The sequence below is a fragment of the Aythya ferina genome (assembly GCF_964211825.1).
Source record: "Aythya ferina genome assembly, chromosome: 2".
Classification (NCBI taxonomy): domain Eukaryota; kingdom Metazoa; phylum Chordata; class Aves; order Anseriformes; family Anatidae; genus Aythya; species Aythya ferina.
The window spans coordinates 45,082,682-45,097,649 of record NC_140297.1 but is presented as its reverse complement, the minus strand read 5'-3'; the positions used below and the strand labels follow the sequence as shown (position 1 = coordinate 45,097,649).

Sequence of the window (14,968 nt, the reverse complement as noted above, 5' to 3'; positions counted from 1 at the left end):
AGGTCATAAGCAGTCAATGTAATGAACAGATCTTCTTAAAATTCTTAACTAGTGGCCTCAATCTAAAATCACTAAGCATACAGACAGCTCCTCTTATGAATTACAAAAGGATGGGCTGTCTGAACAAGCAGATTTAAAATGTTATAAGCTACTCAAAGAAATGAAATTGTCTAATTGTCTAAAAATACAAAAAGGTGATGCTCACTAAAAGGCGGCAAAATGAAAGTTCCAATATAGGTGCTGAAAGGTTAAAAAACAAAAACAAAAAATATAGCAATTTGAATCATTTAAAGTGGCAGAAGTAATGAACTCACTAAAACTTGTGAGTTGAAAGAAAAACTTCATACGATCTTGTGTTAACGTTGGATCTGTGACAGCTTAATACTCTGCACTTAAGGCTTCCACTAATGTAGTGTATCACCTTTTTCTATCATTGGTAACTCAAAAGTTAAATTTCAGCTTTCCACAGATAAAATAATTTCTCAATATAAAATATACCCTTTACTGCATTTCAGTAACATGTTAAAACAAACCTTTGGTGTTATTTGAGAAAGCTGCTGAATATCCAGATCATCTATTTCTTCTCCAGAGATTGCCTGTGAATTTTTAGAATACAATCCTAGTCGACTAGCTGGAAATAGATAATAAAAAGGTGTTACAATAATAAACTTTAAAAAACAACATGTTACCAACACTCTTCTCATCCTAGTCCAAAATATAAAACCCTACTAGCTACTAGGAGGAAAATTAACTCTATCCTAACTGAAACCAGGACAAGCACATAATTATTTTTAGAACTATTATGTTCTGCAGCATTTGAGATTTGAAATGACCATAGCAGAATACCCTATTGTTAATAATAATAATCAATAACACCTTATTGACTCAGTATGCTGAAGTAAATTATGTAAATTCTTGAGAAATACAAGTTACCAAGCCTGTTCTAATCAGATATTTCCTTTAAACTTTTTAGGTCTTAAGGTCTGTATCTCACTGTGTCAGGTAAATATAAGAGCCCAGTCCTCTCTAAAGACTTTAGAATTCAGAAGTAACAAGACAGAAAATGAGATGGGGATGTGCACAGCTCTCAGCTGCAAATCTGCAACTGACGAAGTACTGATAATTTGGGGATGTACTTGTTATGTGCACATTCAGCTTTTTCATCATCATCCTGTATATAAAGAAACTATATTCTGGCTGAAGTACTACACTTTAATGTATTATATTGTAAAAATAAGTAATTTCAAAATTTATCAGTAGTATTTAAACTTCAAAGTTTGTTACATGGACACAACGGGATCAAGAAAGCATCAGTGCCATATCCATCCTAAATATTGTCAGCACCTATTTTAGTTTCTCTCTGTTGCTATAAGACAGGCATCCAAAGCTGAGGGTGGGGAGGGTGGTGTTGGGTGTGTAAGAGTAAGAATTGGAAATCAAGCATGTTGTGAGAGACCACAATAAAAAAAAAAAAAAAAAAAAAAAAAATACATTGTCTAAAACAGCAGTCATACATTACCAAATTAGAAAAACTACAATTCAAGCATCACTTCAGACTAGTTTTTTTTCTAATTCCACCACACCACAGGTTAACCTGATATACAGAACTCACAAATATTAAAGACTTAATACCCACACTTTAAACCAACTAGCTAGGCATTGCCAACACAGAAAACAAGTGAAAAATGAATAGAAGTGGACTGTTCATACCAATGGCAACTGCAGTCTCCTGTGAATCTCCAGTAATCATTTTTATTGCAACTCCCGACATAATAAGTGTAGTGACAGCTTCTTTTACACCAGTCCGTGGAGGATCAACTATTCCCACAAGCCCCAGAAAAGTCAGTTGTCCTAACTCAGGACCAGAAGCTAAGGCCAGAACTTTTAAGAGACAAAGAAAAAAATAAGATGAGAATTAAAAATAACATTTACACCATTTAAAACAACTGCTAATATTTGCTTTCTAAAATTAAAACTAAAATTAAAACAACTGTGTCTGCATATTGACCAAAAGCCTCAGAGCTGAAAACATTTATGAGTAGCAACATTCATCTGAATATTCCACTTGAAATTAGCTTAACACAAGTGGACATTCAGAAATGAGACCTAATTGAACTACTAGGTTAGAATAAAGCAAAATACAGGGATTATTTTTTCCTTAAACCTTGGTAGCAACATCTGTTACCTTAAGTATTCAGAATAGCCTACTTCTGTATTTCTTTTCTTCTGAAGTCTTTTTATCAAACATACATATTTCATATTTTAAAGAAAAAACTTTCCCATTTGTTCTCAATTTAAAGTGTTGATGCTCCTACTGTGTGGAAAAGGAAAGGCACCTAAGCCTTGTGGTTTCTGTGTACATGCAAGGTCTTTTATGCAAGAGGACAAAGGGAGGATCAGTTAACATATTTTTATTTTCTGCCTTCTTTTTGTTTTTGAATAGAAGTAGATTTTATCAACTACGTGCTGTATATTTTCTGGAATGTCTTTTACAGTAGGAACCTTAACTCAAATATATTTAAATGACAGATTTGCAAGAGAACAGAAGATTCACTTTTTTCAAATGTTACACAAGATTTGCTGTTTGACAGTTATCCAAGGCAGGCATGTAAAGAATGACTGTCTGAAGAAAACAGGTACAAAGAGATACCACTCCTAGTGAACCCTCTTAATTTCTAGTAATTTGTATCTGAGGAACTTCCTGAGCCTTGACTGTCTTGGATTTATGTGGCAAGGATTTGGTAGCAGGGGGGCTGCAGGGGTGGCCTCTGTGAGCAGTGCCCAGCAGCTGCCCCATGTCAGATCAGAGCCAGCTCCAGCCAGCTCCAAAAGGGACCCACTGCTGGCCAGAGACAAGCCACTGAGTGACACTGGTTGGGCCTCTGGGAAAGCAGATTTAACAATGGAAAAGAAAAAAAGAAAAAAAGAAAAAAAAACACAGGTGAAAGGAAGGGAAGTGGTTTTAGTTTGCCTTTAGCTTCTCACTGTTCCAGTCTGCTAGTGATAGGCAATAAATTATATTAATCTCCCTATGCTGAGTCTATTTCACCTGTGACAATAATTGTTGAGTGATTTCCCTGTTCTTAACTCAACCCTTGAGCCCTTTCCATCATATATTCTCCCCTTTTCCCTTTGAAGAGGGGGAGTGAGAGCGGTTGTGGTAGAGTTCAGTTGCATAGCAGAGAAAAACCACCACAGCCACACAGTACCCATAGTTTCACATTTAAATCCTCTGGATGGACATAACAGCCCAGAGATCTCTTTACAGAAGCCAAAGACAGCTATAGTGTCCTGTATAATGCTTGCCCACAAGCCTCCTATCAATCATCTAATGAAAAATACTTCCAGCTATACTTAAAAATCTATGCAGGAGGTTAATATAAAATGTAATCTTAATGGCATCTTCTAACCTGCAATCAGTTGTGTTAGCCTAACTTACAAAGGTGCCAAGAGCCAAAGAGGAAAATGAACACATTCATATTATTCTTTTTTATTTATAATAAGATCTATACTGAGATGTGGAAGCTATCAACTAGCAATGTATTTTTCAGTTATGGTCAAATGCAGGAGATGACGGGAACCAGCAACACCATTTCTCACCTGCTGCAATATAATCAATGCTGTTATTCATGCCTTAAGCTACATACAGCACCTGTTTTCCACTCCCCAGTTTTAATGGGAAACTAACCAACCCAGTGGCACTTACTGAACAATAATAAAAAAAATCTTGTATCTGAGGGGTTTTTGAACAAGTCAACAGTACTATGTAAAAATGGCTACTTTGAGATACTGAAAAAGTCTTACCCCTAAGTCCTGCAGAGCCCATGGATGTCTTCTCTTGCTGGTATTGCTCTCTCTGTTGCTGAGCAAGAGGTAGGGTCTGTCCCTTACAGTTATATGATGTACAGTACTTAATGACTTGTTCATAGGCACCTTTCATAAAGCAAACCTCTGGTTTGTCCTAAAAGGGAAAAGAATTATTTGCACACATGTATACATACAAGAACACACATTGTGTGCGTGCATATGTACTCAATAAGAAAGAATGGCACATCTATACTTCTTGGAAAAGCCTTCAGAACATATAAGGAAGATCAAATCTATGCTTCTAAACCTAAAAATCTGTTACTTGAAGTATCTCTCTACACAGTATATATTTAAGAGTGTTAATACCAAAACAGCCAAGATAATGATCAGTATCTCATTTCAGTAGACATCATACACTTTAGACATTGTGAGGTCACAGTTTATAAACAAGAGGCCATGCAAAGGATAGCAATGAACCCTACACAGAATGTAGGACTTGGAAGATCTCTAGTTCATCATCTGACCACCTGTTTTCCTCCATAGGTCATTAAATATCACCTTTAGCCTTGTATCACATAACTCCAACATTTTTCAGAAAGACTTGTAGCCTTGAAGGCAAAGTGCTAAAAATCCACCATTTACCTTCAACATTTATTCCAGCACTAAATCAACTCATCCTTTCCCTTCCCCTCCTTTCCATTAAGAATTACTGCCTCGGCTCAATTTCCAATCACTGATTCTCATCTTCTCTCCCCTGTTGTGCTAAAAAGCTCTTTTTAATACATCTATTTTCTCCCTGTGAAGGTGTTTGTGCACAGTCATCAAGATACCTCAATTTTTCTGATAGGCTTAAATGACAGAGCTCTAATTCTACTGTATCTTTTTAGCCTTTGAATAATTTATGCTCCTTTTTAAACCATTTCCAATTTTCAACAATCTTTTAAAAATGCTCATACGAAAACACATCAGACACAGTGAATCAGGGAGTAGGAACTGCTTGATGATTTTTCTACTTTTCATACAGACAAGGATTATACCACCTCATTCTCCATAAAGAAAAATGGAGTCAAATGCATTGTTTCCAAAGCAAAGATTTTGCTGCAATAATGAATGACTATTTGCAAGATATTTTTTGTCAGAAATACTATGACATTTTCCACAAATCCAGTATCTGTTGTTGAACATATCTCCGGTTACCAGACTGGCAGTGATTATGTCAATATTCCTTACAAAAATATTCAGATTGGTCTAAATGAAATATACACGTAAATATGTACATGAAAGCACCAGAAGATGGAAAAGGAGATTTAAGAATTGCTTGTATTCATAATCCAAAACATGCTAACATAAATCCTGTGAACACTGAGCAATGTGCTGTCCACACCAAAACCAGAAAAACTATGTTTTCAAACAAAAGCATTTTTTGACTATTCAACACCTACACATCTTCTTGCTTTTAATTCTCCATGTAACTACGTAGCCCTGAAACAGCAGAAGATTCACAGACTTGCTTTAAATGTTTGATGAGGGAGGAGAATGAAGAAATGCCAGGTAGACATTCAAAGTCTCAGATATCAAAATGCTTAGAATTATTTCCCAGTATGCCTTTTATAGAAAGAATTTCTTGTCCTTCTTAATCTCTTTCAGAACTTGAAGCTGAAACTAGATAATCAAACCATATTCCCAAGACAATGCACTAACACCAGCTTGCCATAGTCTCTGAAGTGAAAAATGAGGACATTAACCAGGGTACATAACTATTCTACAGAGTCAGTGCACAAGAAAATTGTGATTGAAATTTACCTGCTGTGCTCTGTGAACACATTTAACAGCCATCCATTTTTGCTCTGAGCTGAAGGGATATTCAGCCTTCCTTACATAGTCCTCCTGGATCCCATCTAAACCCATCTGCATAGAACAGAAAAAGCAACATAATGTAAGCACCTTTATTTTCCAAACAACTAAACAATTTATTGAGACTTCTTAGTTAACAAAAAATCACTTTCATTTCCTAAATTGCTTTTCAGAACATTGCTCCACGTAGACAAACTTCTGAAAAACAAGAACCGGAAGAACCTAGTAGCTTCTTTGAGGCTTCAGCATAAGTTAGACCATTTCAGTGTATATCTTCGATTCAAGGATCTTGATATATGTTCCAGATTATGACCATCCACAGACACAAGTTTTGCAATGACTGCCAATTTAGTTCTTTGTTTGACAAAACACATCCAAAATCCCAGTGCATTGTTTTTTTAATCTATTCAGTTTCTCTTCTAAAAGGGCCTAAAAAATTATTAGACAAGAGTGGCAGTCTGGAGGACGCAAGTCATTGATTTAAAGTTCAAATTATCTAACCTGAAATGGCTTTTTTTTTTTTTTTTTTTTTTTGCTGTTATGAATTTCCCCAAACGATTGATGTAAAACTAACCATAAAGATTCCAGGCAAAACGCATTTCATTCCCCACCCCAAAACGCAACTCAGTGAATTCCATGCTCTCTCCTTACTTAGCCAAGTCCAAGTGCCAATTAAAAAAAGAAGCTTAAGTAGCAGCCTGCCATAAGCCATTCTCAAGTACTTATGGACCTTCACATCTCCTTCACTACCTCCCTTTCCTGCCACAGATGTGAAAGAACCCCTGTTCTTCTCTGTTTCTATGGGCTCTTGACAAAATAACATCACTTTAGACCTTTCCAGTCAAAGACAGTAGACTTGGAATGAAATCTCAGCAAGATGGTATCTCAGTCCTCAGTTACACAGGGAGGAAAAAGATTGTAATGCATTCACCTTCCAGTATTTTTATGAGTCTATTTACCTTCACAGAAAAATCAAGTACTCAGATATCTTGCTATGTTTCTCAGTAACTGAGTGTCACAGCATAAAGAAAAGCATTTAACCAGAGTGTCCACAATTCAAACTACCTGTGCCCAGCACTTAAATGGTACCGTAAATGGTGCAGCCACCAATATATCAGTCATCAACTTATTAGTACTCCTGATGAGAATTGGGAAAGAGCACAGTCAATATGCAACAGGTAAATTAACCTATGGCAGACAAAATAGCAGTACTGCGTGCAAAAGGATAAAAAATATTTTACTTCAATTCTAAATAACTTTTATCTTTCAGAATGCCCAGAGATTTCTAAATGGTAAGAAACACAAGAGATGAGCAGTTGCAATACAAATCTAGGAGATGCAAATAAGGGAAAAATGAGAAAAAAAAATACATTTCTACACACTTGCCACCTATCATGAATCAAAAAAGCACCATTAAGTACCCACCTTCATAGCAAGTGCAATTAAAGCTCCTTCTGTTGGCTTCCCCATTAAGGTGTTGTTTCTAATCACAGCATCATTACACACACAGCCAGCCTAAAAGATGAGGACAGAAAGGGGAGAAAACACAACACAGAGTAAATGTCATGCATAACTCTTGTGCTATCATCAATTAAAAGAAACCTGTCTCTGCCAGTATCTCACCTCAACAATTCTGCTAATGGACGGGTTGTTATAACCATGAATAACTTCACCATCAAGCATCACTTCTCCAAACCTGTTATAACCTACTCCAGTAACCTGTAAGACAAAGAGCCAAAGGTAGCATGCAATGTAACATTTGCTGGGTTCTTAAACTGTTTTAATCTCAGCTTTTCACTACGAACTATAGAAAGCTAAAACAATGTCGTGCATAATGATGCATTTTACCCTGTGTGAATAGAATTCTCTACTTAACATCTAATGTAGCAGGTACCAGATTAGGAAAAAAACTCTGAGGCAATGGAGTTTTTCAATTAAATATTTTAGGCATTATTTTTCAAAAATTTAACAATTTTATTCCCATCTCCTTACTCAATTGGGACATTTTTTTTCTCTCCTTTACTCCTTTTGCTTTCTAATTTTTTCCTCCTATTCCTAGTTAATAATGCATACCCCCTGCAGGGGAATGGAAGTACACAGCCAAGACCTACTTTCATGCAGGAAGAAGAAAATCATAGTTGAATGGCCTCTCAGCTGAGACTTTTGAGAGGTGTTAAAAACAGTAAAACTGTATATTTAATGCATAAAATGCAGGCATCCAATTAGGATCCAAAAAGTCTTCAATTCTATGGCATTAACAGCTAGTATATTTTACAGCTATTTCAAATTCTCTTTCCATTAGGACAAAGGAGTTGATTTCACGCAGCTATAAACAAATTATGCTAGTAGTAAAGAAAAAAGCAATTAAAGCATTCCTATAAAAATTTAAGAATAGAAAATAAGTACCAAGAAATATAAGCAAACATAGGTAAATAACAGGAAAGGATAAAGAAAATTCCAGTATTTACTATTCCAAAAAAAAAAAAAGTAAAGCTAATGGAGGGTTTTGTCAATGTGAATAAAACCCTAAGCATGAGGAGTTCAGGAATTCATGAACTTGTTTAAAGTACACTCCCATGGAACTACATATAGAAGCATGCCTTGCTGCTTTTCCATTCCTATTGCTTTTGCTTCTTTTTTGTGCATTTACTTCAGCCTTTACAGCAAACACCCAACCTCAATCACAGCTTTATGTCCTGCCTCCACGTTAAACTCCATCCATTATGAAAAAAGCAAGTATGATAGTGCACTTGTAAGAAGGGTTCATACTACACATCATCTTTTAGCCAAAATCTGGATACCCCTCCTATTTCAACTGTTCTTGACATATACATTTTGTTTTTATGCACCTGCTACAACAGGTGCATAAAGTCCCATTTTCCACACTGAAAAAAAATGCCAAGTCTCATTTTTGTCATGCATCTCAGCATCTTTTATTATGACCTACAGAACTTTATATATTATATAAAGCGAATTCTTCTATAACCACAGAATGCTTGGATAATGCAACTCAAAATCTGAAATACTAGATGAAGAACAGAATTAGCTAGAAATTGAGGAACTGAGATTTGGTGCAACTAATTTACACTTCTTTAATTAATGCTTTAAATGAAGTATAATCAAGAATATCTCAGCTGATACACACAGTGAAGTAGAAGCAAAATTTAAGTCTAACAGAGCTTCAACCACATACCTCAGCATGTTGCCCATCTGAAGTAAAAATATGAGTAACGGTCATTTCATTCTTTGTCAGAGTTCCAGTTTTATCTGAACAAATTACATTGCAACAACCTGAAATAACCAATTAATACTTGTAAGACAAGGCCTGCCTAGAATAAAATGAGTGGCTAACAAGAACAAGAGCATTCAAGACATGCAAATTTCTAGAAACGCTGCAGCTGTCCTTGGGAAAAAAAAAAAAAGATGGGATATAATAAATACAGGAAATTTTCAGCTATTCGTGAATAGCTGTGCAAAGTTCTTCACAAGTTTGTGCGGTAAATTAAAAAAGCTAATTAAAAGCCCAAATTGACAAGTTGTCCCAAGTGGTTCCATTCATTACCTCCTTAATTTTACTCTGATGCATCTCAAACTATACTCCTAAAGACTCAATTGGAACTACCATTGAGGAGGAAAGTTAAGAGCCTGCTTTACAGCAGTCATTTTTCTCAATCTATAAGTGTGACTTAATACTAAAGCCACAATTTTTAATGAGATTAAAAAGATTACAGAAATGTGGAAATATATACTTGCTCTTTTAAGTCAAGAAAAGTATTTTGAAACAGTGTTGCACTGTTTTGACATTCCTTGACCCAACAGCAGAAATTGAAAAAGCAACAAAAAAGCTTGCAATACTAATTAAACTGCTAAAGGCATTAGAAAAAATATTCCTAGTCTTCAAAGGAGAAATTCAACTGCAGCAGAATTACTTAAATTACGAGTTCTGTTTCTTTTTCATATACTATGAATTACATGTTTCATGACTGAAACTACGTACAGAATGTTTCCAAGCTTACATCTTTTAAATATTTTAGGTTTTAATATAAGCAGCACAACGTCCTTAAGGTACATTTTGATTATAAAGATTTTTTCCGATATGCAAACTTGGATTTGTTTCCAACTGTCAAAAACACTCAAATTTATGCCAAAAAAAGTTGATTTAAAGACTGTTTCACAAATCTGTTATTTAGCAAGAACATCTCAGAGCTAGCTAAAAATACTTGTACTGACATATTTTCACTGTTCTACTGTGAACGAAGAGTACTCCATACATCTAGTTACACATGCAGGTTTGAGTGTTACTAGTGTGACATGTAATTAATCAACAGACTGCTTACTGCAATTCAAAAACCGAGTGCTGATAGGGCACACAAAAGCATAGACTTGAATTCTAACTGCTCACGTAAAAGACACTCAGTTTCAAAATGTTTTAAAGATACCCCCACACTGCCAGCAAATAAGAACACCTGCTTCATTTACCATTAGCCACTGAGATTCTTATTGATTTTGTAAGATTTATATCCAACTACTATCTCTAAGTTAGTCTTGCCATACCTAAGGTTTCAACAATAGGGAGCTTTTTTACAATAGCCCGTTTCTTCACCATTCTCATCACACCTAGTGCCAGTGTCACTGTTACCACAATTGGGAGCCCTTCAGGGATTGCAGCTACAGCCAAGCTGAAACAAAAATAAATACACAAATCTTGTCTTAGAATGTCATAGATTAATGCATAGTAATAACGCATTCACAGCTGAGGGCGTTGCTTCTGTACTTACCTGTTAACACAGGTTAGAAGTGAAAGGAACCAAATGTCATCTGATTCTATTTGTATACCACTTAAGACACATACTGAAAACAGTAACAATGTACAATGGCTTAGACACTTCTACCCATACAAAAGAAGAAAAACTGGGAAAAAAACAATTTTACTTTTGTTTTGCATACATGAAAAAACTACTGAGGACTGTGCAAAGCAGTCCAGGTTGTGAAGAATAAGTGTAGTCATCACTAAAAAGAAAGATATGCCACCACTCTCTGCCCTATTCACTGTCCATGTAATAGCAACCCAGCAACTTTTCTGAGAGTAGAGAGCTAGAGCATAAAAACTCAGTGTTATTCTCAGCAGACAACAGCCTGGAATTAGGTTTTTGTGATGTGCTGGAAAATGAGCTAATGAAGTACACAAGTAATTCAGTTTTATTTGATGCTACTTATAATACTGCATTTTCTTTATTTACTCAGTGACTGAAATTCAAATTGCACAACTCTATTGTCTGTTTACAGATGTTCACAAAACTCTCAGAAACCTCCACACAAACACACAATTTAAGAGACAGACAAGTACGTCCTGTATCATTAAAAACGAATACGAATTTGCTTTTTTAAGCACAAAATCTGGTTTTACTTTGTATTACTTATCTAAAGAGACTGTGTGCAAGCACAATATACATCACTAGCTTTCACACGCATCCTGTCATGCATAATCAACACTATTTAAAAAATACATATACCTTACCTCACTCCAATTGTGAACATATCAAGAATATGTTTTCCTTGCAACCAGCCAACCAGCATAATAACTCCTATGAAAAAAACAGTTGTCATGGTAAATACAAAACCAACGTGCACTGTAGCCTATCATTAAAAAGAACTCAGCCAAACTTATCATTATGCTGCCTATAAAAATCCATTGTTTCTATCACTGTTGGAGCATGATTCCATTAGTACAGCAACGGTGAAGAAAATTTTTGCCAGTCAAGTTGCCCAATCATACCAGCAGTAAAGGACTCATGCACACCTTGAATCAGAAGAGACACTGCAACTTGAAGCACTCAGAAGGCCAAAAGAAGTCAGAAAAGCATGTTAGTGGGCAGAAGTAAACTTGCATTGTAAGGGGGTTTGTTATGTCACATCAGTAATCTTCAGATTATTACTTGCATGAACTCATTAAACACTAGCAAACAAAATCAGAAGTCAAAATATCTAAAAGGAGATCAAGTCCCTCAGTTTTCCCAAACCCATGGGTTGGTTTCAGTTACAAAGTAATTTGTAGTTGTTTTGCATAAATCTCTTACCTATGATACCAAAGGAATACAAGGAAAGCTGTTTTCCTAAGAGATCCATGCTCTTCTGCAGAGGTGTCTTTGGAGCCTTGGTGAATGGTAAACACCCAACAGTTAACAAGCAGAAGTTAAAAGCATAAACTGTATCCTATTTCTTCAGGTATGCAAGCTTCAAGGCCTTGTCTTGAAACTAACTGACCAAGATGCAGTTATACAGTATGTTTCCATGTGTTTACTTTGTGAAAGCACAAACTACTTTGTTCAATTCTCATGTAGAAATCAAGAAGTTCAAGGAATACTTCAATGAAATGAACATTTTTTTTTAGAAACATCCTTTGGGAGTTTTGTGATGTCTACAGCAAAATCTAATACAAAAGGTCATATCAAGGATTTAAAAAAAAAAAACATGGGCTAAAAAACAACTGCATTTCTTCTAGACAGAAAAGTTCTTGATAACAAGAACAAAACTGACTTTTCAAGGCAGAGGCATTAAAGCCCTGGAAGGCCAATTATATTTCAGGAGGAATTTGCTAACAAGCTGCAGAAAATACAAGTTAGCCAAATAGGAAGCAATAGAAACATTTAGTGCCAAAAAATGTATAAAAAAAGAGGAGGGGAACACCAAGAAAAAAATTAAATAAAGAGATGATAAAAATTAGGAACATAGATTTTTATATTAACATATGGTAGACCTACAGTATGGGAAGTATAGTAATAAAAGGGAAACTGCATCAGTGTAAAATCTTTGTTCTACAAGGTACGAAAAGTGCACATATTACATGGGAGTTCTGATACTGGGTTTGATTCACCCTTACCTTCAAAATCTACTTTTAAAATAAGATTACTGCAATAAGCATCATAAACGTAACTCCACAATACTCTGATACTTCAGAACGTTTGTGTAAAATGCGCACGCTTTTTGTTGCTGGTTCTTTCTTCATTAATAAATGCAATTGCTCCAATATAAACTATGTATCATAATCATATTTTCCTCACATGTGTAATAAAGTGGATTACATTCTGCATGACAGAACAGCAGTATTCCCTTGAAAGGTCTAGTAAGGCACTGCAGCTAACAACGTGAGGTCAGTGATACACCCCCAGCTGACATATTTGATGCCTCACCTAATGCCCTTAGTTGTTCTGTTCTGGCAGATTTCAGAAATGTAATTTGGAAAAAAAAAAAATGTACTGCCTATACTAGGCCTGATCATGCCCTGACAGCTGAAAATAGACTGTCACCTTATGACCTTATGTTGGTCAGAGAGCCAGGGAAGAAGTTAGAAGGCTGTTGAAACACAAAGTACTCCAAGAGTCTGACTTTCCATGTGGATCAGAGCACTGCAATAAAGAAAGTTACTACAGGAGTTTAGTATACTGAAGTCAAAGGGAGCTCTGTAACCTTGGAAGGATGGGCTAGAGATCATGAAGCAGTGGGAAACAAATTCATAACCCGAAAATACACCGATCCTCAAGGGAAAACATAGTCCTGTGCATGCAGCATACAAATCTGTCATAACAAATACCTTTTGCACAAACATAGTTCCACTTGAAAAAATACACTACCACAAATTGCAGCATGATTTGTTACATCCTTTAAACGCTTCAGAAAATTATTTTAAGAAATAACATTTTTAGGTCACCAATGGTGCATTTTTACACTGAATCCAATTAATACTTTCATGTTCAAGAGAGATTTGTTTCACTAGAGAAAAGAATAGTATTAAAACGAATGTAGTTAAATCTAACAAAGTTCCTATGAAATAAACTCCAAAAATACAGTTTTAATGAATGAATAATTTAATGTTGTTTCTAAATATCCATTCTTACCTCTTCTGCTTGCATCATTTTAAAAACCTCTCCAAATTCAGAGTTTTCTCCTGTTCCAATAACAATGCCCTAAAAAAAATAAAATAAACATCACATCACCAAAAAGCAGTCATTTCAGATCTGAAGTTTTAAATTAAACGTATGTGATTGTTCTTGACAGCTTTGACTTAAGTAGTCAATGGGCAAATGCCATTTAAACCGCTACAATTGTTAGCCTTATTAAGGCAAATAGGATGTATTTTTGTTAAAAATAAAAAATAAATTTCACCCCCATGAAACAAACTGCTATTCTGTACTGCTGAAGTACAGCAACTACCTGTAACAAAATGCCAATAACGCAACATCCAGCTAGCACCAAACATATCTGTAATTTCTTTTACAGGTTTTCAAACTCTAACATATAAATGTAGTTCTGCAAGTTCACAAATACCAAATCCTAGATAGAAGGGTTTCACACCACCTGTTCCCTGAAAATCTGAGGGCTCCTGGCCATGGATTTTTTCCCCCCCGTGTCTGAAAAAGCACCATTGAGAACAGCTTTGCATTGTATCACACTAAAGTCATCCTCATCCTTATTTCCAGTAAACATTTCCATTCCTACTCTATTTCTACAATTTAAGAAAAAATAAAACATACTTAGTCATTAAATAACAGTTATCAACAGGTAAGTTAAAATTAAAAATAACTGGTTTCATTCAAATAGTTAAAACACTGAATATATTGTTTCCTATCAATAATAATTTTTACCTTTGCTTTTCCACATCTGACCAACGTTCCCATGAAAGCAATATTGCTCCTTGAAGTAAGGTCTCCATTGGTTGCTGCTGGCTGAGGAGCTATAGATTTAGAGCAAGGAGCTGTCTCACCTGTGAGACTGGATTCATCAATAGAAAGGTCCGCAGCCTTTGAAAACAAAATATATAGAGTAGGTAAAAAGCATAGCAATAATCTTTCGTAAGTAGTTGAAGTCGTAATAAAAAAGTTTCCCAACTCTGGCCATGAAAAATATACCTAATTTATTCATATGACAAGAAACCATGTATCAATATTGACCATATTTTCAGAACCAGCACAGCAGCAGGCATTCCTACAGAACACTGCAGCAATAAATTTGCTTTGCAAAGTCAAAGTTTACTCCTAATTTTATGTTTATGACCTTCTCTACAAAACAGTCAAGAGGTTGTAACTGTGATGCACTCCATTACCAAATAATACAATTAACTGAGACTGTAAATGTAAATGTAATATCCTTTCAATTCTTTCTCTGTCCATTTCCTCCTATCTTGTTCATTAAGAACACATAACAAAATACATACAGTGGGTTTTTGTCCACAAAATGTCTCTAAGGAAAATGCCATTCAGGCAACAGGCAAGGCTGGATCAACTTTTTTTAGGTTTTGCTTTTGTGTTTT

General features: G+C 35.4%; 1 protein-coding gene across 5 annotated transcripts in view; it reads right to left on the bottom strand.

Annotated features, from left to right (window-relative positions):
- Nucleotides 1-14,968, bottom strand: part of ATP2C1 (ATPase secretory pathway Ca2+ transporting 1) — a 49,895-nt gene that overhangs the window by 9,480 nt on the left and 25,447 nt on the right. For all 5 annotated transcript variants that reach the window (XM_084511720.1, XM_084511717.1, XM_084511721.1 and 2 more), the window contains 12 exons: nucleotides 14,304-14,459; nucleotides 13,557-13,625; nucleotides 11,739-11,814; nucleotides 11,180-11,246; nucleotides 10,216-10,340; nucleotides 8,855-8,952; nucleotides 7,285-7,380; nucleotides 7,087-7,176; nucleotides 5,611-5,715; nucleotides 3,805-3,961; nucleotides 1,711-1,881; nucleotides 534-631 (listed from right to left, as the gene is read on the bottom strand). In XM_084511720.1, the coding sequence (XP_084367846.1) occupies nucleotides 534-631; nucleotides 1,711-1,881; nucleotides 3,805-3,961; nucleotides 5,611-5,715; nucleotides 7,087-7,176; nucleotides 7,285-7,380; nucleotides 8,855-8,952; nucleotides 10,216-10,340; nucleotides 11,180-11,246; nucleotides 11,739-11,814; nucleotides 13,557-13,625; nucleotides 14,304-14,459 (1,308 nt within the window). The remainder of the gene's footprint in view (nucleotides 1-533; nucleotides 632-1,710; nucleotides 1,882-3,804; nucleotides 3,962-5,610; nucleotides 5,716-7,086; nucleotides 7,177-7,284; nucleotides 7,381-8,854; nucleotides 8,953-10,215; nucleotides 10,341-11,179; nucleotides 11,247-11,738; nucleotides 11,815-13,556; nucleotides 13,626-14,303; nucleotides 14,460-14,968) is intronic.